The 26,354-nt window shown below is 41.5% G+C and overlaps 2 protein-coding genes across 7 annotated transcripts in view; one reads left to right on the forward strand and one right to left on the reverse strand.

The window, feature by feature from the left end:
- acot11a (acyl-CoA thioesterase 11a) overlaps positions 1-11,521 on the reverse strand; it is a 37,002-nt gene extending 25,481 nt beyond the window's left edge. Inside the window, exons 1-3 of one of the 3 annotated variants that reach the window (XM_060906486.1) lie at positions 11,416-11,521; positions 10,758-10,935; positions 333-402 (exon numbers count right to left, since the gene is read on the reverse strand). In XM_060906486.1, the coding sequence (XP_060762469.1) occupies positions 333-402; positions 10,758-10,926 (239 nt within the window). In that variant the 5' untranslated portion in view covers positions 10,927-10,935; positions 11,416-11,521. Of the gene's footprint in view, positions 1-332; positions 403-10,757; positions 11,026-11,415 lie in introns of those variants that run through there. The other 2 variants (XM_060906487.1, XM_060906485.1) reach the window with 2 other exon arrangements.
- A 2,762-nt stretch (positions 11,522-14,283) lies between these two features.
- ssbp3a (single stranded DNA binding protein 3a) overlaps positions 14,284-26,354 on the forward strand; it is a 63,947-nt gene continuing 51,876 nt past the window's right edge. For 3 of the 4 annotated variants that reach the window (XM_060906494.1, XM_060906493.1, XM_060906495.1), the window contains exons 1-4: positions 14,286-14,359; positions 15,158-15,230; positions 16,109-16,170; positions 16,604-16,688. In XM_060906494.1, the coding sequence (XP_060762477.1) occupies positions 14,304-14,359; positions 15,158-15,230; positions 16,109-16,170; positions 16,604-16,688 (276 nt within the window). In that variant the 5' untranslated portion in view covers positions 14,286-14,303. Of the gene's footprint in view, positions 14,360-15,157; positions 15,231-16,108; positions 16,171-16,603; positions 16,689-26,354 lie in introns of all 4 variants that reach the window. The other variant, XM_060906492.1, reaches the window with a different exon arrangement.

The following is a 26,354-nucleotide window of genomic DNA, read 5'->3' on the forward strand; positions in this document are numbered from 1 at the left end:
TTGTGTCTAGTCAAAATAAGGAACCTTTATGACATCTTCCGAACGAGGCAGACTTTAGCTTAGGGAAAAAGAAAACGGGGGGGGGGACCCCATGCCCAGAAGAAATATGAAGTTAAAACTGACTGTGATATTAATGACCGGAACAAGTCTCTCTCTACTGTATATAAGCAGAGTAATTAACATCCTGTCAGGCGTCATTAAGCTCAGTACGGAGGCGGCAGGACTCAGAATTTTAATACTTTCAATATCAGATACATTACAGACTACTGTATAATTATTCTAAAATAAGCAAAACTAGATCTAGACTGGTTATAGAGATCATTTTTCTTTACCTGATTGTGTGCTCAAAGTGAATGTCATCCACGGAGGCTGTGACACAGGAACACCCTGCATGTCTTTCAGCTAGAACGACAGGAAGACAGATGCTACATTGCATTATGCTGCATTCTCTCCTCAAAGGTCATAAATGACAACAGAGCACGAATCACTTCTGTTAAGGCCCAATTAATTTTCCTAATTATATGAAAGTTGCACATGAAAATGTACTGATGTGTGGAATATTTATATTTGGGTCCGTCTCAGAAACTGGTCTCTCATTTGGGACATTATCAGGGTTTCCCCAGGTTTGACCACCATAAATTTAAGACACTTTTAAGACCACTTAAATGAGAATTAAGACCTACATCGCACCCATTACGCGGTCGTAGAACACCAGATCAAATTCCCAATAATGACAAATGTTTCAAGTAAAAATACTTTTATTATAAAAGTTATATATTTAAAAGTCATTATGTGCATTGCTTGTTGAATCTTCACATTCAAGACAAAAAAAAAACAAGTCTAAACCTGGAAGTAAGGAGCACAACGTAGGGTCCACGTCATGGCCTTAAAGGTACACAAAAATGCAATAGGCATACCAACACATTAATGCCAAAGGTGTGCACTCACCAGTCAAAAAGCCAAACTGAGGGCCTCACTCGAGGCCTAAAGAACTGTCTCTGAACTAATTATGACCGTGCACCCAGAGATAATACTTAAAATAAAAAAGTGATGTAGGTGTAACACCCTGAAGCATAAATTGGTCCACCCTAAGGACAGAATACCCAGACACAAACAGGACAACGTGGTGTATGCAATTCAGTGCAGTGAGCAATGCACAGACTCGTATATTGGTGAAACCAAGCAACCGCTTCACAGGCGTATGGCTCAACACAGGAGAGCCAGTTCCTCAGGCCAGGACTCTGCTGTCTACCTTCATCTTAACAACAAAGGACACTCATTTCAGGATTCCAACGTACGCATTTTAGCCAGAGAGGATCGTTGGTATGAGCGAGGAGTTAAAGAAGCCATTTTTGTCAACCTGGAACGGCCATCACTGAACAGAGGTGGGGGTCTAATGCCGCTTTTCCACTACAAACGCGGCTGAGCCGTGCCGTGCTGAGTCGAGCTGAGCGGGGCTGTTGGGCCGAATCCCATTTCACCCCTTGGACCAACCCCTTGGCCCTTACCCTCCATTTTGCGCGTTCACGTGAAGGGGTAGGGGTATCCCAATCCCAGTTAACGCGGAGGGGTAGGGGAAGGGGTAGGGCTTCTGTACCCCTCCAAACGGAGATTTTCCTGGAGCTGACTCCGAACGAAGGGGTTTGAGTGATTTCCCACAATGCCATGCAGATTTCAGCGAGATTTCATGCGGATTTCAGAAAGATGGCGGTTCCCGCGGCGAAATATTATCATAAATGTATTTTCTCCATTATTTACGTGTTTTAAGTTGTTATCCAGAGGAAACACGCCGCTTGATTCGCTTTCGAGCTGAGAATGAGCAGCGATTTCTGAAATCCAAGCTGCTGCTAAAAAGCTTTGGGAGTGAGTATTGTTTTCGGTTGCTTCACTGCGTACGTTTTGTTCTGTTATTCTCGCTTTTATTGTTTACATGAGTGTTCTGACACCTCATTCTGTCGGATGTGGTGCACGAAGCGCCAAAGATATCCCATTCAGTGGTGTTAGTTAACAAATCACACCCTGCCAGCAGAGATTTCTGCCTCTGGCTCTGACTGTAGCGGCTGGTCGCAGCCAATGACGCATTTGGTCGCGTTTTGCTAACGTAAACGCTGACGGAGGTACACGATGACGTATGCGATCGTTGAAGGGCTATCCCAATACGTAAGGGTTGAATTTCAAGCCCTATCCCTTGTAGCTCAGTTTCAAGGGGAAGGGCCAAGGGGAAGGGGGAGGGGAAGGGGTAGAAATTAGAATTGGGATTGGGCCTTGGAGTTGCATTTTGACTACAACCGCGCTGAACCGTGCTGGCTGGAAGTGGGTGGACACATTGGGTGGACACATTGGGTGGAGTTAGCGAAAGTGGGTGGACGTCACGTGATGTCGTTAAGCAGCGCAAACAGTGACATCAGTGAGCTTTTAAGCGGTAGTCTCACGTTAATAGTAAACAATAAACATGGAGGACATGGAGTCGTTAGTGTTGCTGGTCTTGGTGCTGTGGCTTGTTGTCACCGACAACGCCAACAGATACTGGCAAGAGCGTATAGATGAGGCGAGGCGCATAAGGCTTCAGAAATTCTCGTAATTCATAATTATTCTTCTTCCGGGTTTACGGTGTTTACAGATCCCAGCGTGCTCGCGGGGCGTGTGTGGGCATGTGAGGACACGCCTCTTCACCAATCAGTGCACAGGGGAGTGTCTCCTCACGCCCCCAACCTCACTCAGCTCGGTTTGGCTCGCTTCAGCCCCACTCCAAAACGGTGCGAGTTTTAGGGGCTAAGCAGGGCTGAAGCGAGCCGAGTCGTGCTGTTTTTTGGTAGTCGAAACGCGAGCCGTGTCGGGCTGAAGTGAGCTGAAGCGAGCTGAAGTGAGCTGAAAAAGGGTAGTGGAAAAGGGCCACAAGACATAATTTATCAGCCACCTACAATGCAGTCCTTGGCACACTTCCCAGACAACTGAATGCACACCAAAACCCAGCTGTTTTCAGTGGCTCACAGGAGGACAGAGAGAATCAGCATTCCATTGATCACCTTAACGGGCAATCCATTGATCACCCTAACGACTCTCGAGGCCATTCACATTCAGCCCCCAGTGACCCACACCAACAGGATGACTCAACGACACCTTAGATGAGCTTTTCATCCATGAGAGGATAAATACCTGATACTCCCTACCAGTCAGACAGAACTGAAGAAGCCTTTCGGATGAGAGGTGAAACGTCTTCAAGAATCTTCAAGCAAGTCCAGTTGCTCTCTTTTACCACCCATAGTGATGTGGGTGTATTTTTTTAAATAAAATATCAAAACATTCACAAACACTCTAAACAGACAAACTCTTTGTCTTAGTTTCTCAGCACTTGCTTCAACCATTTTACATTTTGTACCCTTGTAAACAAGGGAGGGAGAGAAATACAGAGGGGCATAGATAGATAAGAGACGAGGGGGATAGATGAGAAGAGAGATAGAGATAGATAGATCGATAGAAAAGAGGTAAGCCGAAAGTCTCTTAAAGGTGCACAAAAATGCAATTGGCATACCAATACATTGGTACAATGGTGTGCACTCACCAGTCAAAAAGCCAAACTGAGGGCCCAACTCAAGGCCTAAAGAACTGTCTCTAAACTAATTATGACCATGCACCCAGAGATGATAAACAGACAAACTCTTTGTCTTAGTTTCCCAGCATTCAACTTGCTTCAACTATTTTACATTTTGAAGAATAAAAAGAAATGTAAATACTCCTCGTAAACAAGGGAGGGAGGGAAGACATAGATGTGGAGGTGGATAGATAAGAGACACAATGAGATAAATACAACCCCAATTCCAAAAAAGTTGGGACAAAGTACAAATTGTAAATAAAAACAGAATGCAATCATTTACAAATCTCAAAAACTGATGTTGTATCCACAATAGAACATAGACAACATATCAAATGTCGAAAGTGAGACATTTTGAAATTTCATGCCAAATATTGGCTCATTTGAAATTTCATGACAGCAACACATCTCAAAAAAGTTGGGACAGGGGCAATAAGAGGCTGGAAAAGTTAAAGGTACAAAAAAGGAACAGCTGGAGGACCAAATTGCAACTCATTAGGTCAATTGGCAATAGGTCATTAACATGACTGGGTATAAAAAGAGCATCTTGGAGTGGCAGCGGCTCTCAGAAGTAAAGATGGGAAGAGGATCACCAATCCCCCTAATTCTGCGCCGACAAATAGTGGAGCAATATCAGAAAGGAGTTCGACAGTGTAAAATTGCAAAGAGTTTGAACATATCATCATCTACAGTGCGTAATATCATCAAAAGATTCAGAGAATCTGGAAGAATCTCTGTGCGTAAGGGTCAAGGCCGGAAAACCATACTGGGTGCCCGTGATCTTCGGGCCCTTAGACGGCACTGCATCACATACAGGCATGCTTCTGTATTGGAAATCACAAAATGGGCTCAGGAATATTTCCAGAGAACGTTATCTGTGAACACAATTCACCGTGCCATCCGCCGTTGCCAGCTAAAACTCTATAGTTCAAAGAAGAAGCCGTATCTAAACACGATCCAGAAGCGCAGATGTCTTCTCTGGGCCAAGGCTCATTTAAAATGGACTGTGGCAAAGTGGAAAACTGTTCTGTGGTCAGACGAATCAAAATTTGAAGTTCTTTATGGAAATCAGGGACGCCGTGTCATTCGGACTAAAGAGGAGAAGGACGACCCGAGTTGTTATCGGCGCTCAGTTCAGAAGCCTGCATCTCTGATGGTATGGGGTTGCATTAGTGCGTGTGGCATGGGCAGCTTACACATCTGGAAAGACACCATCAATGCTGAAAGGTATATCCAGGTTCTAGAGCAACATATGCTCCCATCCAGACGACGTCTCTTTCAGGGAAGACCTTGCGTTTTCCAACATGACAATGCCAAACCACATACTGCATCAATTACAGCATCATGGCTGCGTAGAAGAAGGGTCCGGGTACTGAACTGGCCAGCCTGCAGTCCAGATCTTTCACCCATAGAAAACATTTGGCGCATCATAAAACGGAAGATACGACAAAAAAGACCTAAGACAGTTGAGCAACTAGAATCCTACATTAGACAAGAATGGGTTAACATTCCTATCCCTAAACTTGAGCAACTTGTCTCCTCAGTCCCCAGACGTTTACAGACTGTTGTAAAGAGAAAAGGGGATGTCTCACAGTGGGAAACATGGCCTTGTCCCAACTTTTTTGAGATGTGTTGTTGTCATGAAATTTAAAATCACCTAATTTTTCTCTTTAAATGATACATTTTCTCAGTTTAAACATTTGATATGTCATCTATGTTCTATTCTGAATAAAATATGGAATTTTGAAACTTCCACATTATTGCATTCTGTTTTTATTTACAATTTGTACTTTGTCCCAACTTTTCTGGAATCGGGGTTGTAGATAGATAGGAAAGAGGTATACAGATGGATAAGAGATTGATAGGAGAGAGCGATAGACATAATATAGATAGATAAAGAGTGGTAGACAGACATAAGAGATAGACAGGAGAGAGGAGAGGAAAGATAAAAAGAGATAGAATAGTGAGATATATAGATGGATAGGACAGAGAGTGGTAGACAGTTAAGAGAGAGACAGACCGACAGATAGATAGGAGATAGACAGACAGGATATATATATATATATATATATATATATATATATATATATATATATATATGAGATAGATAGATAGATAGATAGATAGATAGATAGATAGATAGATAGATAGATAGATAGATAGATAGGAGAGTGATCTATTTGTTTACTTTTCGTCGTTTTGTTTAGACTTTCGTCAAACATTACGACGAATCCACCACTTGCCTCATTAACGTCTTTGACCAACTCCTTCATTATATAAGGAGCAAGACCAAATTTTATGTAAGACGTTTTGTTTTTTCCACAGGAGAATGTTGTAGCGACTTCCGAGTCTGGGAACACAGCCTTAAAGAGTTCGCTTATGCCCTCATTCGAGCTGTACGAGTGGTGTTCCGTAATTGTTTTTAAAATCCAGAGCACCTCTGCTCAAAGCGTCGGGGTTCCACCGACACCCATCATGCCACTGCTCGGCCCTTGTGTTGTTGCTAGCCTTCCCGATGATGTCTGGCTTGGCTGATGCTGCTGACGTTCGACAGTGGTGCTCGTGCCAACTCCAGGTGCATTCGGAGATTGAACTGAGTGATGGGCTGGTGGCGGTGGAGGGCAGATGCAATGTGCTTTGAGCTCTTCATGTGAGACTCTAAAGCGAAATGACCTATAGTGGACAACTTGAAGGTCTTTCAACAAACACAGCATCTTGCTTCAACGTCGCTTCCAGGAACCTCCCTCACCCAATCACGATATCTTTCATCTGAAAGCCACTGCTGATTAAAACGACACTTCCCCATGCTGCGATTCGCGGCGTCTCCTCTCCACCACGGACTCCGACGATTGCGCCGGCGCGAAAATGTATCAATATTGTTTCTTTCTTTGCGCATACTCCAAGAAATTCACTGATGTTACGCAAAACCCACGTTTTCACGTTGTAGAATAGTATGAGTAAATTTAAGACCTTTGTTTAAAAAAATTAAGACTTGGGCAAAGCAATTTAAGACTTTTTAAGGCCTTAATTTTGGAATATTAAATTTAAGACTTTTAAGACCCTACCATGATTATGGTCAAAAAATAAATTTTCTAATTTTACTATTTTTTTTGCATTTACCCAACACTCAATGTTTCTTTTGTCATGTTTAATAAGAATAAAGATAGTATCTTGCTTTATCTGGCCTCCACTATGGAACATTTTTTTTGATTACAATTCAAATGCTTTTGTAAAATTGATTTCCATATAAAATAACTCCATCATGAAGAATTAAAGCCCCTCCTTCACAGAGGAGTGAAAATATTGAATAAATTTCCTTTTTGATTGCTTGGGTTAAAAATGCCAAGTTATGATGACTGAATTGATTATTCACTTAAATATGAATAATATGATACATTTTGGGTATTTGATATGGCGAAATAGGACACAATGGAAAAATCAAGAACACACCGGAAAGATGAGAATAACGGCGGTGGTAAAAGAACAGCGACTGTACCGGCTGAAGGTCGCGCGGGTCTCTGCTGCGGCGCGCGAGCAACGGGACATCACTACTGCACCGGACGGAGCGCGACGCGGGGGCGGGGCAAAATGACTGGCCGTAGATTCTATCAAAAGTTCGATCTAAATTGACCATGGTTGCAAAATATTGGCCAAAAATACGCAAAACACTACGAAATATGAAAGTAAGATGAAAAAGAAACATTCTATTGCCTTCTACTGCAAAACTAAAACAAAACTGTCAAAACTCACCTTTTCAGCGATAACGTCCGAACAGATCACCCGTGTAACAGAAAGACCGCAAATGGAAGCACGATCAAGTTCTAACTGTTGGAATGGAAAATTCCATTCTACACATGCAAACTGTTAATGTGTGTCCTTCCCCGCACACAAATAACACGCTACGGTAAAAAATAGACCACAACTCATTTTATAGCTCAGAAATTCATACAAGACCAGCTACCATCGTAACATATTCTGTAAGAAACATATTCTATACCTAACTTTCAGCTTTCGTTTTAAAAAACAAAATTGCAGGTTTATAATTAAATTTTTTTATGGCGTAGTGATTTTAAGTTACTAGTTTTGGTGAGGTAGTGACCTCGACCCTGAGGCTTTCTGTTTAGATCAAAACACACGATCGTATTGGTTTTGGGTTTGCGGAAAATGGAGTTACAACGGTGATCAAATATTTTGCATGATGTTTTATTACGGTTATGATTATTCTGTGAGCGCACCAATCCTTATGTGCGGGCCCGGCGTGATGGGCGGGCCTTTGGGGGCCGGGCCCGCCCATTTAGTCACGTGGGCCCGCCCGCCCTGTCATAGGCTAGGGCCAACAGCTTAACACAATATTTAAAATAAATAAATAAATCGCAGGCTACTACAATTAAACGCTTTTTTTTTTAAAAAGGGCATAATATTAAAGAAAAAGTCCTTAATTTAAAATGTGTATACATGACACACTGTTTTCTTAACGTTTCAGCCTGCGCCCATCTCGTCAGCCCTGCGCTGTCATGCACTTGGCGTTTGATTTGCAAACTAAGCACTGGAGGTAAGAAACTGGTTTTGACGTTTCAGTTAACCTACAAAACACATCTATATTAAAGATTAATGTTGTCATGCTTCACAAAACTAGATTTGAGACATAAAACTTTTAATGCGCATGGTGTCACTGAGAAGGGATTCAGTGACTGCAGTTAGGCTTTGTGCAGGGAGGATGAGTGTGATGTAATCTTCTGTTGCGCACTCTTAATTGTAAATATCAATCTTAATTTGCTGTCAACATTGATCACAATCATCCGTTTGCGCATTCAGTGTTGGGTATTCGGAACGAGTTTACAACATGACTTGTGCGCAAACGGAATACTGCCAATATTCCGTATGAAACAGAATATTCCCTGCAAATGCGCTCAGTGACGGACAATATATAGCAGCGGAACAGGGTGTCTGAAGAGCTCAAAATACACCATTTTAGAGTGTTTTTTTCAAAAATTTCTTCCGGGGGAGCATGCCCCCGGACCCCCCCTAGTAAAATTGGGTTCGCCGATGCGTGCCCACCCCCAGCCAGTGCAATGCCCGGCTACTGCTGCCGGGCCTGCTTAGGTGTATAAAGTTACAACTTAAAATACGATTAGTGATAACTGTAGACTCTTCAGTGGATGACAACCTTTTTAAGGGAATGTGATGCAGTCAACCATTTATCATGTCCCAGATCAAGCCGACATTTTTCCACAAATTTGCAGAATTTTTGCCAAATTCTGCATAGAGTATTCACATCAAAGATTTAGTTTTATCTGTATTATTTCTTTCATCATTTTATTTCAAATTAAAACCAACATCACCATTCAAAACCGTATAGTTTATTGACTATATTTATGCCGCTTTTCCACTACCAACGCGGCTGAGTCGGGCTGAGCCGTGCCGTGCTGAGTCGAGCTGAGTCGAGCTGAGCGGGGCTGTTGGAGTTGCATTTCGACTACAACCGCGCTGAACCGTGCTGGCTGGAAGTGGGTGGACACATTGGGTGGAGTTAGCGAAAGTGGGTGGACGTCAGGTGATGTCACTGTTTGCGCTGCCTAACGACATCAGTGAGCTTTTAAGCGGTAGTCTCACGACCCGGATAGTAAACAATAAACATGGAGGTCATGGTATCGTTAGTGTTGCTGGTCTTGGTGCTGTGGCTTGTTGTCACCGACAAGGCCAACAGATACTGGCAAGAGCGTATAGATGAGGCGAGGCGCATAAGGCTTCAGAAATTCTCGTAATTCTTCTCCTTCCGGGTTTACGGTGTTTACAGATCCCAGCCTGCTCGCGGGGCGTGTGTGGGCAGGTGAGGACACGCCTCCTCACCAATCAGTGCACAGGGGAGTGTCTCCTCACGCCCCTAGCCCCACTCAGCTCGGTTTGGCTCGCTTCAGCCCTACTCCAAAACCGTGCGAGTTTTGGGGGCTGAGCAGGGCTGAAGCGAGCTGAGTCGTGCTGTTCTTAGATAGTCGAAACGCGAGCCGTGTCGGGCTGAAGTGAGCTGAAGCGAGCTGAAAAAGGGTAGTGGAAAAGGGCCACAAGTGGGGTTCCCCCACAGTACCCAGTTTCTGAGACAGACCCATATATATACACGATATATAATGCATATTTGTGCAATACAGATCCACATGAACTCACACACTGGCTTTTGACAACACATCCTATCCTAAACAGACATTTTGAGAGAGATCAATTTATATTTAGCCAGGCAGAGAGCCAGAACGTCACACCTCTCTCAAACACGAGCCACAGTTCCAGCACAAACACAAACCCGTGCTCCTGCACTGACTTCTTGCTACTGTTCTTGTGGAACATAGAACAAGATTAAGTTTCTACTCATACAGATGACCAGTATACAGATACATAGGACTGGTCAGAAGGTACAACTCAGACAGTAGTGCAGCTGCAAAGCACAGGTTTATATTAACCTGCTTGTCGTAATACGAGATCATTTCTCTAGGAACAGCTTGCCCACAGGGACGCGTACAGCAGACGCTCCACAGAAACACGTGTAAACTTTGATATGATGAGCTGCTGCAACATAAGCGCATGAGAGCAGAAACTTGCTCGGTACATCTTTACATCTAACTATAAAATGGATATAAAAAGTATGACAATAACACGTCAGGAAAAAAACAGATAGAACTCGACACCAATGGTGCTGATGGGGATGCCTCCGCCTGGTAGACTACACGCCTTATTAAGTTTTGATTTGGGGATGGACATTTGACCTCACAGTAATCTTGACCTGTGACCTTTTAACCTCAAAATCTAATCAGTTCATGTCTGTCCCAAAGCGCACAAATGGTGAAAGTTTGGTGAAATTCCTTTCATTAGCCTTTGAGATATTGTGTTCACAATGTTTCGGGACGGACAACCCGAAAACATAACGCCTCCTGCACCTTAAGGTGGCGGAGGCATACTGTAAAAACGACTTCCATCTGACAGGATTAATGCTGCTACTTCACATCACACCACACCACCTGGTCGTTGATTATTTTCCTAGAACACCACATCAATCAATGTTTTATTCCTTACTTACATGAGAAACAGATTAAACTGTCAGTCTACTTTCTACATGGAGCGATCCGCTATCCAATTATGTGGTGGCCAGATGTTCTGAATTACAGTCCACGTTTACCAGAGAGGCAGGCGGTGGAGTCCATCCACTTGAGCAGCTGCCCGACGCTCAGTTCCTTGCGATGGTTGGCATGGCAGGGAAGTATGATCTGGCTCATCTTCATCTCTGTAGGGTTGCGATACACTCGTCCATCTGCCATGATCAGGTCTGGCTTGTCCAGCTCTGCCATCCTGGTAACCTGAGTGTGGAAAAACATGGTGCATCAGCTGAGGGGTTGCTTGTTCTCATCTGACATGCATGCATGCACGCACATTTTCTCTCGCTCACTCTTGTGAGTAGTTGTACTGTGTGGGAGGGGTTTATGACAGGTTCAAAGTGTTATTTAACTTTGGAATGTACACATGGTGGGACACAACAGGCAGAGTTGGAAAGAGTTGAGGGAAAAACAAGGGTTTGAAATGCACTTGTTCAAAAGGTGCATGCAGACACATGTTTGAAATCTTTCTCACACCCACACAAAAGATCACACTCTCCTTCTAGGACCTTGTGCAACCTTTTAGGTGCTCCTGCCTGACACACGCATGGAAAACTCTCATTTTTCTCAACAGCATTTACGCAACACACACACACCACACACACCCCTGAGTGTAAATAGATCAGTGACGTCATCACACATGCACTGCCCCCCTACCATCTCACTGCCAGAAGACAGTCTTACCTTCCAATAAACCTCTTCACTGCACTGCCGAGCCACGTGTCTTATTGCGGTTTTGCTTGTTAATCTAAACGTTTTCACGTCATAGCGAGTCTCGCGAGATTTGTCCCAAATTCGAGCAAGAAAAAAAAAAGGAAGGAAAAAGGGACTCTGGAAGGAAGAGCGAGGACACGCCCACCTTGGCCCCGCCTACTAAAAATATAGAATCAGTGGGTCAAACATATGAGGTTTAAAAAAAAAAAAAAAAAGACCCGGAAGTATGTAAATCTCTCATGATGGTCAAGTTGATGTTTGTTCAGCATTGTTGCCAGGTCCGTTTTTTCCCCACACGGGGTTGAGTGTTTTGAATTCCGACCTCAGGTTGAATTTTTAATCTTGGTATTCGACATTGTGTATTTATATTAGATCAGATGGAATATATATATATATATGTGTGTGTGTGTGTGTGTGTGTATAAAAATAAATAATTTCAATCACAAACTGCCACTGGAAAACCCAGCATTCTCAGGGTTGCCAGGTTTCTTTAAGGACTATAGAGCCCCCCTAATAAAAATAAAAAATAAATAACCTAACAATTCAAATTATATCTCTTGCAAACAATACACACTGCTTTTAACCTTCAACATTATTACTGTCTCTTATACACTTAATGTCACACATTGTACAAAGGAGTGTTTTTTTTTTTTTTACTCAAACCCTTTAGGACAAAAACTATTTAAGGGTGATTTATTTTGATAAAAACGTATGGTACAAAAAAGGCTTTTTAAAATTAATATTACAATAAATTTGGTTGTCATTATACTGTATTTTAAAACGTGTGGTGTGTATGTTTACTTTTTTATGTCGGATTTGTCACGAAGACCTGGCAACCCCAATTATATTAAAGAAAGAAAGCATAACTTTATTCATCACACATTTGTGAAATTCCTCTCTTCATTTAACCCATCTGAAGCAGTGAACACACACAGAGCAGTGGGAAGCCATGCTAACAGCGTCCGGGGAGCAGTTGGGAGTTCAGTGCCTCGCTGAAGGGCACCTCAGCCCAAGGCCGTCCCATATTAACCTAACCGCATGTCTTTGGACTGTGGGGGAAACCGGAGCACCCGGAGGAAACCCACGCAGACACGGGGAGAACATGCAAACTCCACACAGAAAGGCCCTCGCCAGCCGCTGGGTTCGAACCCAGAACCTTCTTGCTGTGAGGCGACCGTGCTAACCACTACACCACTGTGCTGCCTTTAAGTGACTTCATATAATGCAAAATATAATATAATATTATAATTATTATATTATATTTTGCATTGGCGGCACGGTGGTGTAGTGGTTAGCACTGCCGCCTCACAGCGAGAAGGTCCGGGTTCGAGCCCCGTGGCTGGCGAGGGCCTTTCTGTATGGAGTTTGCATGTTCTCCCCGTGTCCGCGTGGGTTTCCTCCGGGTGCTCCGGTTTCCCCCACAGTCCAAAGACATGCAGGTTAGGTTAACTGGTGACTCTAAATTGAGCGTAGGTGTGAATGTGAGTGTGAATGGTTGTCTGTGTCTATGTGCCAGCCCTGTGATGACCTGGCGACTTGTCCAGGGTGTACCCCGCCTTTCGCCCGTAGTCAGCTGGGATAGGCTCCAGCTTGCCTGCGACCCTGTAGAAGGATAAAGCGGCTACAGATAATGAGATGAGATCACAGCTGCTCATGTTAGTGAGAAACCACACAATGTAATAATAATAAACACTCTGTCCTGGAAAGGGCGACCTCTTTACCTCAGAGTGTGGCAAAGCTCTGGCACTGGAGACTCCTTCCATAAATGTTAAATAAATGTCTCCTAACAGAAAATGTATGAGTAATTATGCATTCTTCTTAATAATAATAATAATAGGGCGGCACGGTGGTGTAGTGGTTAGTGCTGTCGCCTCACAGCAAGAAGGTCCTGGGTTCGAGCCCCGGGGCTGGCGAGGGCCTTTCTGTGCGGAGTTTGCATGTTCTCCCCGTGTCCGCGTGGGTTTCCTCCGGGTGCTCCGGTTTCCCCCACAGTCCAAAGACATGCAGGTTAGGTTAACTGGTGACTCTAAATTGAGCGTAGGTGTGAATGTGAGTGTGAATGGTTGTCTGTGTCTATGTGTCAGCCCTGTGATGACCTGGCGACTTGTCCAGGGTGTACCCCGCCTTTCACCCGTAGTCAGCTGGGATAGGCTCCAGCTCGCCTGCGACCCTGTAGAACAGGATAAAGCGGCTACAGATAATGAGATGAGATGAGATGAATAATCCAAGTGCTAGATGGTGTGGTGATGTTTCAGATTTGACAGCAGGTGGCACTGTGGGCCAGGAAATGCTTCACACACACACACACAAAGAGACAGAGAAATTTGAATATTTTATGACGTCATACAAACCTGTGAAAGGCCACACGTCTATTTTTTTCCACATTGTTATGCTAATGTATTATTATCTAGATCCCAGATATATAAAGATGTTTTATTATCCAAAACAAAAATAACCCTGAAAATGTTTCCCTGGGACAAATTTCTTTGAAAAAAAAAAGTGATTTAGGAAAATGAACATAGATAATAAGATCACACATGCTTACACACACAATATCAGTTTTATCGTCTAAAACTCATTTCTATTTTAGACTTTATTCTCGTGCACTATGTAAATCTTCTGTCCTTTATTTTGCATAGCAGATGTCTGTGAAGATTCTCAATCATCCAGGTCATAGTAAACTGTGGGTGGTAGAAAAAGGGCAACTGGACTTGCTTGCATAGCAGATGCGTTCAGTTTGCAACTCGGAACCTGATTGGTCAAGCCCGTTGTCAGTCACGTGGTGTCGCGCAGAGCTCCTCCCACCGCTCGCGCTCTGACTCGCAGCCGTTGCCTAGGAGCCGCCGGAGAGCGCAGTCATGTTCCCCAAAGGGAAAAGCGCAGCGGTGCCGTCGGACGCTCAAGCTCGGGAAAAGTAAGCCTTAAAACTCTTTCTTTCTACACTGTTTATTCAGGGGGGAAGAGAACATGTCAGTGGGGTTGTCGTGGTTCACTGTGTCCGGCTGGTTAAAGCTTACCACAGCGGGAAAGTGAGTTAAAGCGCGGCTGTGCTGCTGTGTGTTTGGGTAGTAGCTACTGAAATGAACGCGGCTACCTGGGCTACTGCGTACTACCCTACTAAATAGTGTGGGAGGGAAATAGTGCGCATCCTCAGGTACGGGCCTGCTTTCACCTACTGTTTAGTAGTGTAGTGTAGTGTAGAAGCCCTTTGGCTTGTATGAGCTCTCTCTCTCTCTTTCACACACACACACTCTTTTTTTTTTTGCTTATTTATTAGTTTATTTACTAGTTTATTTCATATAAAGAATAAATATAAAAAATATTTATTTCACATATTTCACCTGTGAATATGTATGGAATATGAATATTTTCTCCAGATTATTTTCAATATTTTATATATATATATATATATATATATATATATATATATATATATATAAAACATCCTGTCATTTATTTATTCATTTTTACTTTTATTTAAATCTTTTTTTTTAAGTTATTTTATCTTTACATGTATTGTTTATGATTGTGGATGGTTTTATTACTTAAAGTATTTTGAGATTTCAGATTAAATGAAACCTGCTATAAAAATAAAGATGTTTGTTTGTTTGTTTGTTAAATCTGACTATAGATCTGTTTGGTGTGACAGTTGTTATGACTGATTTTGATGAATTTATAAAAATAACCTGATATTATTTAAACCCTTTCACAGGTTGGCGTTATATGTCTACGAGTACCTGTTACACATCGGAGCTCAGAAATCAGCACAGACTTTCTTATCAGAGGTAAAAACAATCATCTCAATTTAAAAACAAATCAGATTAGGACCTAGTTCGTGTTTTGTTCATATCTGATTGTAAATAAACACGACACATTTTTTAACCAGCGCATCTCAAAGAAGTTGTGGGAAGGTGTTACTGTAGGCGAGGGGCGGAGCTTATTTGATTGACAACTAGTTTGACCTGACTTGTACCTCTTCACTTTAATTATTGTAGTAATTGTTTGTTAAAAGGTCATAAATGTTGTTATAGGTTGGTGGTTAGTCATCACTTCTCCTCCTGTCTGTAATCAACTGAAAATGTGGTAGCGTATTATTCTGATCAGTTTAATTATATGCTTTTTTTTTTGTGCTATGATTTTATTTTGTGTATTTTTTCATGATTCATTAATTTCTCGTCCCTGGACCCCATTTTGCGTAAAACAACAGCTACTTATTGCTATTCCTTGCTTCTCGGCTCTTGTATGGGCATGTACGTACTTTCTGTGGTTGACCCGCCTCTGATTACATCACAGCGTCCAGCTCCTGTGATAAGACGGGGATGGAAATGACAACAGCAACACAGGCTTTAAAAAGAAAGCCTAATGAAGGAAAGTTCCATCAGATTTGAGGACGTATTCGTCAGTCAGAGCAACAGTTGTGACCTTTTATTTTTAGAAATTTTTAAAAAAGTTGGACCAGATATCATTACTGGAGCACAAACATTGCTATTTCTGAGTGGGACTTTTTTTTTTTTGTTGTAATAAATATATTTCCTTGCTTTGCAGTATCGTTTATGTTGTATATTGTGATATATAACTATCAGCAAGTCTCCTAACTATATATTATAGAGCCATATAAGTATGTTTTGTTTGAAAGTTCACCCCGGTGTCTTGTCTTCTTCAGATCAGATGGGAAAAGAACATAACACTGGGGGAACCTCCAGGCTTTCTACACTCATGGTGGTGGTATGTCAACCTCAACCAATTTCTCTTGTTTCTTATTTAGAGATATTTAAATATTCTACGATAAGAAGACATTGCAGCTTATCCTCATGGTCATTATTTGTGGTGGTGGTGTTCTTTAAATCTGAGATCCTGCTGTACTCAAACGATTTCAGTTATCGTATTATTGAAGAATACATCGTTCCAGAGTAACAGGCTTGATGCATGTCTGGAAGAAGGATGTGTACAAGGCTAAATAAATAAAACTAATCTAAAAGCAGCCCCATGAGAGATGCAGTTAGTCTCGGTTTGTTAGGAAGAAGGGGTGTAATGATGTATCTGTATAACGATATACCGTGATGTACTGTATTTATGATACAGTAGTTAATTGTAATTATAAGATGATAAATTGACATATCTGTTAGAATTAGGAATGATAACTGTTTTTGTTTTTTAGTGTGTTTTGGGACCTTTATTGTGCTGCGCCTGAAAGAAGGGACAACTGCGAACACTCCAGTGAAGCCAAGGCTTTCCATGACTATGTGAGTGCTTTATAACATTCCATGTATTCCTGTGCAAATTCCTTCCCAACCTTCAAGCAGCAGGTGAACGTGGTTTAATCTCGATTCTGATCAGCCAGAAGGCGTTTGTTTAATCTTGATTAAACTCTGACTGAAAATCAGGGACGTGTACAGCGGACGTTACACATAAATGGAATAAAAATGTGTAATCGGTGATGTGGGGAAATTTGCGCTAAGGAGATGTTTATTTAACATTTAGGGAAGGAGTCTCCAGTGTCGGAGGTAAAGCTGTAAGTTTGCTGACATTTTCAGGACACTTTGTGGTTTCTTGCTAACGAGACAAGCTGCCTTTTTTTTTTTTTTGTCGTCTTAACTTCAAAATGGAGAAAAATGTTCTAGAACAGGAACTTACTTGCAACTGTTAACAAATAAAAATTATGATGTGTCTTTCCTTAAAACCTGGAATTTTTTTTTAAATTGTTGGCCTAAGAAGAATAAAACACTTTAGGACACGCTGTTATAGGAAAATAATCAACTTTGTGGTACTAGCAGTAACTTAGCTTCATCACACCAGCTTGTCCTTGATTATTTTTCTATAACTGTATGACAGTGCTTTATTCCAGACTTAAAATACATTTCTAATTAATTAATTAGTGATGTGTGCATTTTTTTTTTTGATCAATGATCATTTTAGCTACTGTTAGTTCTTATCAGAAAATGGACAGGCCACGCCCACAAGAGGCAAACTGGAGCTAATTGATCAACAGCTTCTTACTTTATACAGGGCCCTTCATAATTATTGGCACCCCTTGTAAAGATCAGAAAGAGGGTTTGAAAAAAAAAATCCACCTTTTGGTGAAGTTGCTTCATCTCACACTGAGAAAAATCCAAAAATGTATTCAGATTCAAAACAAATCCCTCATCAAGAAATAATTTTCAACAAGAACACATGTGGCACTATTACTGGCATCCCTGTATTTAATGATAGGGAATGCAATGTACCTGAAACAGTTTTCCCATTTAAATTGTACATGTTTGAGTTGATTTTAGTGTGTAGGAACTTTCAAGCTGTAATCCATGACTTCCTGATTAACTGGGGAACGAATACGAGGTGACACCGAGGCCAAATTCCCTCAACATGGGAATGATAAGAGACACACAAACCAAATGACGGAGAAGTGTGTTGACCTCTTTAAGTCAGTCAGGAGGGAATGGTTATTAAAAAATAGCTCCTTGCCTGAATATGTCCATTTCCTATGTCCTGTTAGGGCAATAATAAAAAAGTGGACACCAACTGGAAGTGTTACAAACTCGCCTGGAAGAGGAGCCGAGTTTATTTTGCCCCCACGTACAGTGAGGACAAGGGTAAGAGACGCAAAAAATCCCCAAGGATCACTGTTGGTGAATTACAAGAAAAAGTACAGTTTTGGAGTTTCCAAGTCTCTAAAACCACCATCAGACTCCACCTCCATGCCAACAGATTATTTGGAAGATTCCAGAAAAAAAGCCTTTTCTGTCAGTTAACTACAAACGTAAGCACCTGAAGCTTGTGAAACACTACGACAACTTTGACTGGAGCTGTGTTCTCTGGTCTGATGGAACAAAAACGGAGCTGTTTTTTTCCCCCCCTAAATAAACGCTCAAGGTGGGTTTGGTGTAATTAATTAATCTCATCTCATTCTCATTATCTCTAGCCGCTTTATCCTTCTACAGGGTCGCAGGTGAGCTGGAGCCTATCCCAGCTGACTACGGGCGAAAGGCGGGGTACACCCTGGACAAGTCGCCAGGTCATCACAGGGCTGACACATAGACACAGACAACCATTCACACTCACATTCACACCTACGCTCAATTTAGAGTCACCAGTTAACCTAACCTGCATGTCTTTGGACTGTGGGGGAAACCGGAGCACCCGGAGGAAACCCACGCGGACACGGGGAGAACATGCAAACTCCGCACAGAAAGGCCCTCGCTGGCCACAGGGCTCGAACCCAGGACCTTCTTGCTGTGAGGCGACAGCGCTAACCACTACACCACCGTGCCGCCTAATTAATTAATTAATTAATAAGTAAATAAATAAAAGGATGGCTATAATGAAAAGAACTCGATCCCAACTGTAAAATTAGGTTGAAGTTCTGTGATGTTTTGAGGCTGTTTTTCCTCCAAAGGCCCCAGAAACCTTCAGGTCCACAGCATCATGGACTCCGTGAAATACCAGGACATTTTAAATCAGAATCTGGCTCCTCTGCCGGGAAATTAAAACCGGGTCGTCAGTCATTGGATCTTCCAGCAGGACAATGATCCAAAGTCCAAATCAACACAAAAATGTTTAACACAGAATCAAGCTTCTGCCCTGAGCTGAAGCCCAGTGAAAACCTGTGGGCTGAGCTGAAGAGGAGAGAGAGCACAAGAGAGGGTCGAGGACCCTGGATGATCTGGAGAGACTGTGTAAAGAGGAATGGTCTCAGACGCCCTGCTCTGGACCTCCAACCTTATAAAATGTTAGAGGAGAGACTCCGTGCTCTTTTACTGACAAAGAAAGGTTGTAGAAAGTGTTAAATTCAGGGATGCCAATAATAGTGGCATATTTTTATTTTTGTTGAAAATTTTCTCGATGGATTTGTTTTTGCTTTCCTCTGAATGAATTTTTCAATTCAAGGTTGGATTCTCACTTTTTTTCAGCATGAGATGAAACGACTTCACCAAAAGGTGAAACCACCACCGAACCCTTTTTACTAATATTTACAAGGGGTGCCAATAATTATGGAGGGCACTGTATGTTTGTTATACGTTAGCGAGCGACAAAGTCACAAGCAGTGAGACGCAGAAGAGTTTAGGAGAATGAAATGATAGTAACTCGGGTTTGTTGGTGCAATGTAGCAAACACACACCACCGATCAAATGAAGCGATGGTGTAAATTGCTAGATTTAGTAAATTAGTCTCGCTGGGTGAATTTTCAGGTTTCTCCGAAGTTTTATTGGCGTAGCGGGTTTTAAAGACCCGTCCTTATTGTACATGCAGTCGTAAGAGTTTTGGGGCAATTAATACACAATAAAATCATAAGAATGGCAAAAGATTGCCTGTTTAGTGTGAGGATTGTACAGTAGTATGTTGAGCTTTTCCACATAAACCCCACCCAGTCCTCATTTAAAACATTTTAAATCTCATCATCACTTCCACTTCTTTACAAAGTCTGAGACGCATTTTAGCCCCAGTGTGGATACATCTGTCTCTAAGCCACATTTGACAACCAAAACACATTCTGTTGTGACACACGAGTCGTGAGCGCTGAAGTTGGCACCATCACAGGAAATTAAAAACAGATGCAAAATCTGTGTAACCATCTTTTGCATACAACAACCGAAAACAAGAAGGAACACAAATGCAAACATAAGGACTTCCAGGACGCTGGTCCGGCTTCAGTCCAGCTTTGATCTGGTTTTGATCCGGCTAACCGGAGATGCAGTAATTTCCACGTTTAAATGCATGGGTTTACAGTTCGAACAGGATCCGAATTTAAGATGGAATGAAATTTCAGTATTTGTGATTGGTTTCTCTGAAACCGTATAAGAATACTGGAAAAGAGAGTTATAGTTTTAGGCGCCGTTTACACATACCCGGGTATTTTTAAAAACGCAGACCTTTGCCTTCGTTTGTGCCTTTCGTTTATACACAAACGGAGTTTTTTCCTCTGAAAACGATTCTTTCTAAAAACCCCGGCAAAAGTGGAGATTTTTTGAAAACTCCGTTTTGCGTTTGTGTGTAAAGAGACCAAAACGGAGTTTTAGGCAATCTTCGCGCCACAAAAGAGCGACCATTGTACATATGACAAGCATGGAAACACTCAGAGTAGCAGCATTTCTGTTATTAAGAGCTATATTCGCCTGTTTGCTTTTGAGAATAAAGCTCATTGACCAGCAGAGATGCATTAGGGCTCGGAGGGCAGCAACTGCGGAGCTTCTGGTGACCAAAAGAGCCCGACCGTACCACCGCCAGCGTCGGCGATTTTGGGTTCGACCTGGACGGACTGCTATCTGGTGGGAGAATTTCGAGAATGGCGTTGTCGTCCCGGAGGAACGACCCTGGCGCCATGTTTTCTTCTTTGAAAGGAACAGGAAGACGTTCGTGTCGGCGGTTCTCGATGAGGCTTCTGATTGGTTTGTGTAGAATTGTCATTCTTCTAACACTGCCACCGACAGTCTTGGCGTAGTTTAACAGCTCTTGACAGCGTATTTATGCGGATCAATATAAACGTAATTTTTTTTAAAAACGCAGCTGTGTGCACGAAGTTATTTTGGAAAACGGAGTTTAGAAAATATGCATTTTTAAAAATACCCGGGTATGTGTAAACGGCGCATTAGTTTCCTTTTCTTTAAGTAAAAACTGATAAATGTCTTTATTCTATCCACATTCACGGGATATGAGTAATTGTGCACTCTGATTGGCTACTCTACTACTAGGATATCAGCTCATATACCATGAGTAGAGAAAACAAAATGGCGGCGCACATAAAGTAAAAAAATTCATTTTATCAAGTATTTAAAAGGGCAACACAGTGGTGTAATGGTTAGCACTGTCGCCTCACAGCGAGAAGGTCCGGGTTCGAGCCCCGTGGCCGACGAGGGCCTTTCTGTGCGGAGTTTGCATGTTCTCCCCGTGTCTGTGGGTTTCCTCCGGGTGCTCCGGTTTCCCCCACAGTCCAAAGACATGCAGGTTAGGATAATTGATGGCTCTAAATTGACCGTGAGTGTGAATGGTTGTCTGTGTCAGCCCTGCGATGATCTGGCGACTTGTCCAGGGTGTAACCCCGCCTCTCGCCCATGGTCAGCTGGGACAGGCTCCAGCTCACCCGCGACCCTGCACAGGATAAGCGGTTACAGATAATGGATGGATGGAAGTGTTTAAAAGCAATAGCTAAAATAATATAGTTGTTTTTTTCCCCTCCTCCAATATCTCCTGTTCCACACTCCAGCCCAGTCGGTGGCGGTAATGCACCTTTAAAGTTGGTTTGCCAACTGCAAAAAAAAAAAAAAACTCAAGAAGAGAACAAAATGGTGGTGCGTGTTGCTGAACCAACCGAGAACGAAATAAAATCTCTACTCGAAAACAAAACCCTAAAAAAAAAAAACTAAATATGGAATGAAAGTATTTGATGGTAAGAACGTATCCCCCCCCCCCCCCCCCCCCCCCAGAATTATTATTATAGTATTTTTCACAAATTGTCATTTCACCAATTTGTTTACATTCTAAGCGAAAATTTTGTCGGACGTTCTGGATAAAGTTTTTATTTATCGAATCTGCTAAAAATAAAAATGCTCCGTTTCTCAAAATTGTGGATAGAATAAAAGTTATTCCACTCAATCTTGTCATACATGAGCTGATAGCCGATGAGGCACGTAGCACCGAGTTGGCTATCAGCTCATGTATGACTCGATTTCATGGAATGACTGTTAATTATGTCCTGAGGTTATGGACATGTTTTCCTCCAGACATATTAGGTTTGCAGATGTTTAACCAGGAAGACCCGTGATCTAAAGAAAGCACTGAAAACAATGCTAACACATTTCTAACCAAAACAGAATGGTTACAAGTTTATCGAATGTAAGCATTTTAGTAACTAGCTTTAAAAATGCATAGCGTAGAACCCGAGAAAAATATTCTTATGGTGTATTAACTGTAGCATCAGAGGTGCTATTCAAAATGATGAATTTTAAGTACGTTTTACATTTTTAGGCTTTTATAATTACTCAACTTTTATTAACAGAATAACATTTAAAGTTTTGTTGACCTGAAGGCAGGAACAGGCGCAAATGTGACATCATAAATTCATAATTCCTCAGTAAGCACTGAGAGGCTTTAGATGAAGCAGAGCAGAACTTCAGAGGAACTTTTTTTTTTTTGTTCTCGTATTCCTGGCCTGAAGGACTGAGGTTCATATCATCATACAGCAGAGAGCCCCAGAGGTTTGGCAGATAAGCCCCAGCTGACTTTGGATCAGGGTTTAAAATGTGTCTAATGTTGTGTACAGAATTAAAGCTGCTCTCACTTTAAGGATGTGGATGCAGACATCTGTCTGTCTGTCTGTCTACAGCTGCACTGCATTTCTTCATATCTAATGATCTAATGCTATGGTGACTTTCACACCGCAAAGAACAAGACGTGCTTAAATAGAATATCATGACAAAATGGGGTTTGGTTTTAAAGCTGTAGATTTAAAACCAGAATCAGTTTGTTTCAGGTTCGACTTTCAGCTGATGTTGATTGCGAATTGTATTTTATTCAGTAGACAGGTACAGAGCTTGGTGATTTTTTAAAAAAATTTATTAGCTTAAGCTATATAAAAGTTTCGGTTAAGACTATAAGATGGAAAATACGCAAGTATGTGTAACCTGAATGCAAAAGGTAATGTTAAGCAGTTGTTGTTGTTTTTTTCAGGTTTAGATGTAACGGATGTGTTTACTTCGAGCGTTGTAACCTAGTTTTCTGATTGGTTGTTTGAAGTCTGGCCTAGCTATAGAAATACACTATTAGTCTTTTCAGTTGTCCTTGATTTCGCTTCTCAATATATACATATAATATAGAGGCTATTACAGGGTGGCGTGAAGTTTATCTTTGAGTGGTGAAAATATTTCACGAATAAACAAAGTGCTTGAGAAGATAAACTTCATATCTTTGCGCCACTGTCTAATATCTTTTAAAATTACGCAAATTAATCAGAAGAATTTTAATTTTGAACCAGTTCACCATTTTGATAGCGTGCATCTAGTAAGCGGGAAAACACTGGGAGTGACGTCATCAGAGTGAAGTATCGGGAACTATTATACATACATCCAGGACACTTTTTCAATGGAATAAAAATGTGTTCTATTCCCTTTGAGCGGGTTTCATTCATTTTGTTTTATAGCATGCAATATTGTTAGCATGTCACTTATCCTACATATATTACATCACTCTACCCAATAGAGAATGAGTGTTGAATATGGTTTACAGTATTGCATGGTTATCATGACGTCACACGTCGGAGACCTAAAACTTCCGCGCTAGCGAGCGACTGGGACAATTTGTAAACAAACAAACATGGCCGCCAGGTTTGCTTCATTAAATACAGATGATTTTGAGAGAATTTTGAAAGAGAAAGACGCATTGAACACCTGAAAGGAATGTGTATGTACAGTGGTGCTTGAAAGTTTGTGAATCCTTTAGAATTTTCTATATTTCTGCAAAAATATGACCTAAAACATCATCAGATTTTCACACAAGTCTTAAAAGTAGATAAAGAGAACCCAGTTAAACAAATAAGACAAAAATATTATACTTGGTCATTTATTTATTGAGGAAAATAATCCAATATTACATATCTGTGAGTGGCAAAAGTATGTGAACCTCTAGGATTAGCAGTTAATTTGAAGGTGAAATTAGAGTCAGGTGTTTTCAATCAATGGGATGACAATCAGGTGTGAGTGGGCACCCTGTTTTATTTAAAGAACAGGGATCTATCAAAGTCTGATCTTCACAACACATGTTTGTGGAAGTGTATCATGGCATGAACAAAGGAGATTTCTGAGGACCTCAGAAAAAGCGTTGTTGATGCTCATCAGGCTGGAAAAGGTTACAAAACCATCTCTAAAGAGTTTGGACTCCACCAATCCACAGTCAGACAGATTGTGTATAAACGGAGGAAATTCAAGACCATTGTTACACTCCCCAGGAGTGGTTGACCAACAAAGATCACTCCAAGAGCAAGGTGTGTAATAGTCAGCAAGGTCACAAAGGACCCCAGGGTAACTTCTAAGCAACTGAAGGCCTCTCTCACATTGGCTAATGTTAATGTTCATGAGTCCACCATCAGGAGAACACTGAACAACAATGGTGTGCATGGCAGGGTTGCAAGGAGAAAGCCACTGGTCTCCAAAAAGAACATTGCTGCTCTTCTGCAGTTTGCTAAAGATCACGTGGACTATTGGAAGGCTATTGGAAAAATGCTTTGTGGATGGATGAGACCAAAATAGAACTTTTTGGTTTAAATAAGAAGAGTTATGTTAGGAGAAAGGAGAACACTGCATTCCAGTATAAGAACCTTATCCCATCTGAGAAACATGGTGGTGGTAGTATCGTGGTTTGGGCCTGTTTTGCTGCATCTGGGCCAGGACGGCTTGCCATCATTGATGGAACAATGAATTCTGAATTATACCAGCAAATTCTAAAGGAAAATGTCAGGACATCTGTCCATGAACTGAATCTCAAGAGAAGGTGAATCTGAATCTCAAGACAATGACCCAAAGCACACAAGTCGTTCTACCAAAGAATGGTTAAAGAAGAATAAAGTCAATGTTTTGGAATGGCCAAGTCAAAGTCTTGACCTTAATCCAATTGAAATGTCGTGGAAGGACCTGAAGCGAGCAGTTCATGTGAGGAAACCCACCAACATCCCAGAGTTGAAGCTGTTCTGTACGGAGGAACGGGCTAAAATTCCTCCAAGCCGGTGTGCAGGACTGATCAACAGTTACCGCAAACGTTTAGTTGCAGTTATTGCTGCACAAGGGGCTCACACCAGATACTGAAAGCAAAGGTTCACATACTTTTGCCACTCACAGATCTGTAATATTGGATCATTTTCCTCAATAAATAAATGACCAAGTATAATATTTTTGCCTCATTTGTTTAACTGGGTTCTCTTTATCTACTTTTAGGACTTGTGTGAAAATCTGATGTTGCTTTAGGTCATATTTATGCAGAAATATAGAAAATTCTAAAGGGTTCACAAACTTTCAAGCACCACTGTATAATAATATTGGCTGTTGTTTTTTTTTTTTTGTGGTCTATCGGATATGTTCCATTCAGCTCCTCGTCTTCGACTTGTTCAGTATCATGCTAGCTGAATGGAATATTTCTGATATACCATGAAAAAAAAGCCAGGCAATATTATTTAAATATGTCACTCAGATCCGCGAGTTTTTCAACACTGGAAGATAAACTTCATATTCTCAAGCCAGCGTGTGATTATTTTTTTTTCTTTTTATTATATCGACACGTTCACAAACAAAGTACCCGAATTTATCAGAACAACTCGCTCATTGATTTCCTCATGAGTGATATATATATATATATAATAGATTGATGTCCTGCTTTTGGTTCTCCATGTCCCGGATGGAGCTCGGATGCTAAATACAAGTGGTGTATTTCCCAGTAAAACACTCGTGTTTGCAATAAACATATTTATTGGTTAATGTTAGATTTGAAGCCTTGTATATTCCCACAGTGGCCGTGGTTTCATTAGCATCAAAAGGCAGCTTTTTTTTTTTTCTTGTTAAAGCCTTTGTGCTCACTACCGCTGTACTGCTAATAACTTTGGTGTTCGTGTATAAGAAAAACTGCTACAATAAAATGTTTAAGCATCATCTGACAGAAAACTTCACCATATCAATAAATGCACACATTTATGTCTTACACATCCCTGTGAATATTCTGTTACTATAGAAACAATAGTGTATAAGAGAGAGCACATCTGGCTACTGTCAGATATCTTGTTGTAGAAAATCAATCCGCACCTTGTGTCCAATCAGAACCAGACGTGACAGAGAAGCCTTTCCTTTCCAGAATAAACACCTTGGCACCTTGGTGTCTCTGTGGCATTATTTAATAACATCGGTGTTTCTTTTCAGGCTGCCGTGGCCCTTTAAGCCAGA

The sequence above is a fragment of the Neoarius graeffei genome, chromosome 23, assembly GCF_027579695.1.
Source record: "Neoarius graeffei isolate fNeoGra1 chromosome 23, fNeoGra1.pri, whole genome shotgun sequence".
In the NCBI taxonomy this organism is placed as follows: Eukaryota; Metazoa; Chordata; class Actinopteri; order Siluriformes; family Ariidae; genus Neoarius; species Neoarius graeffei.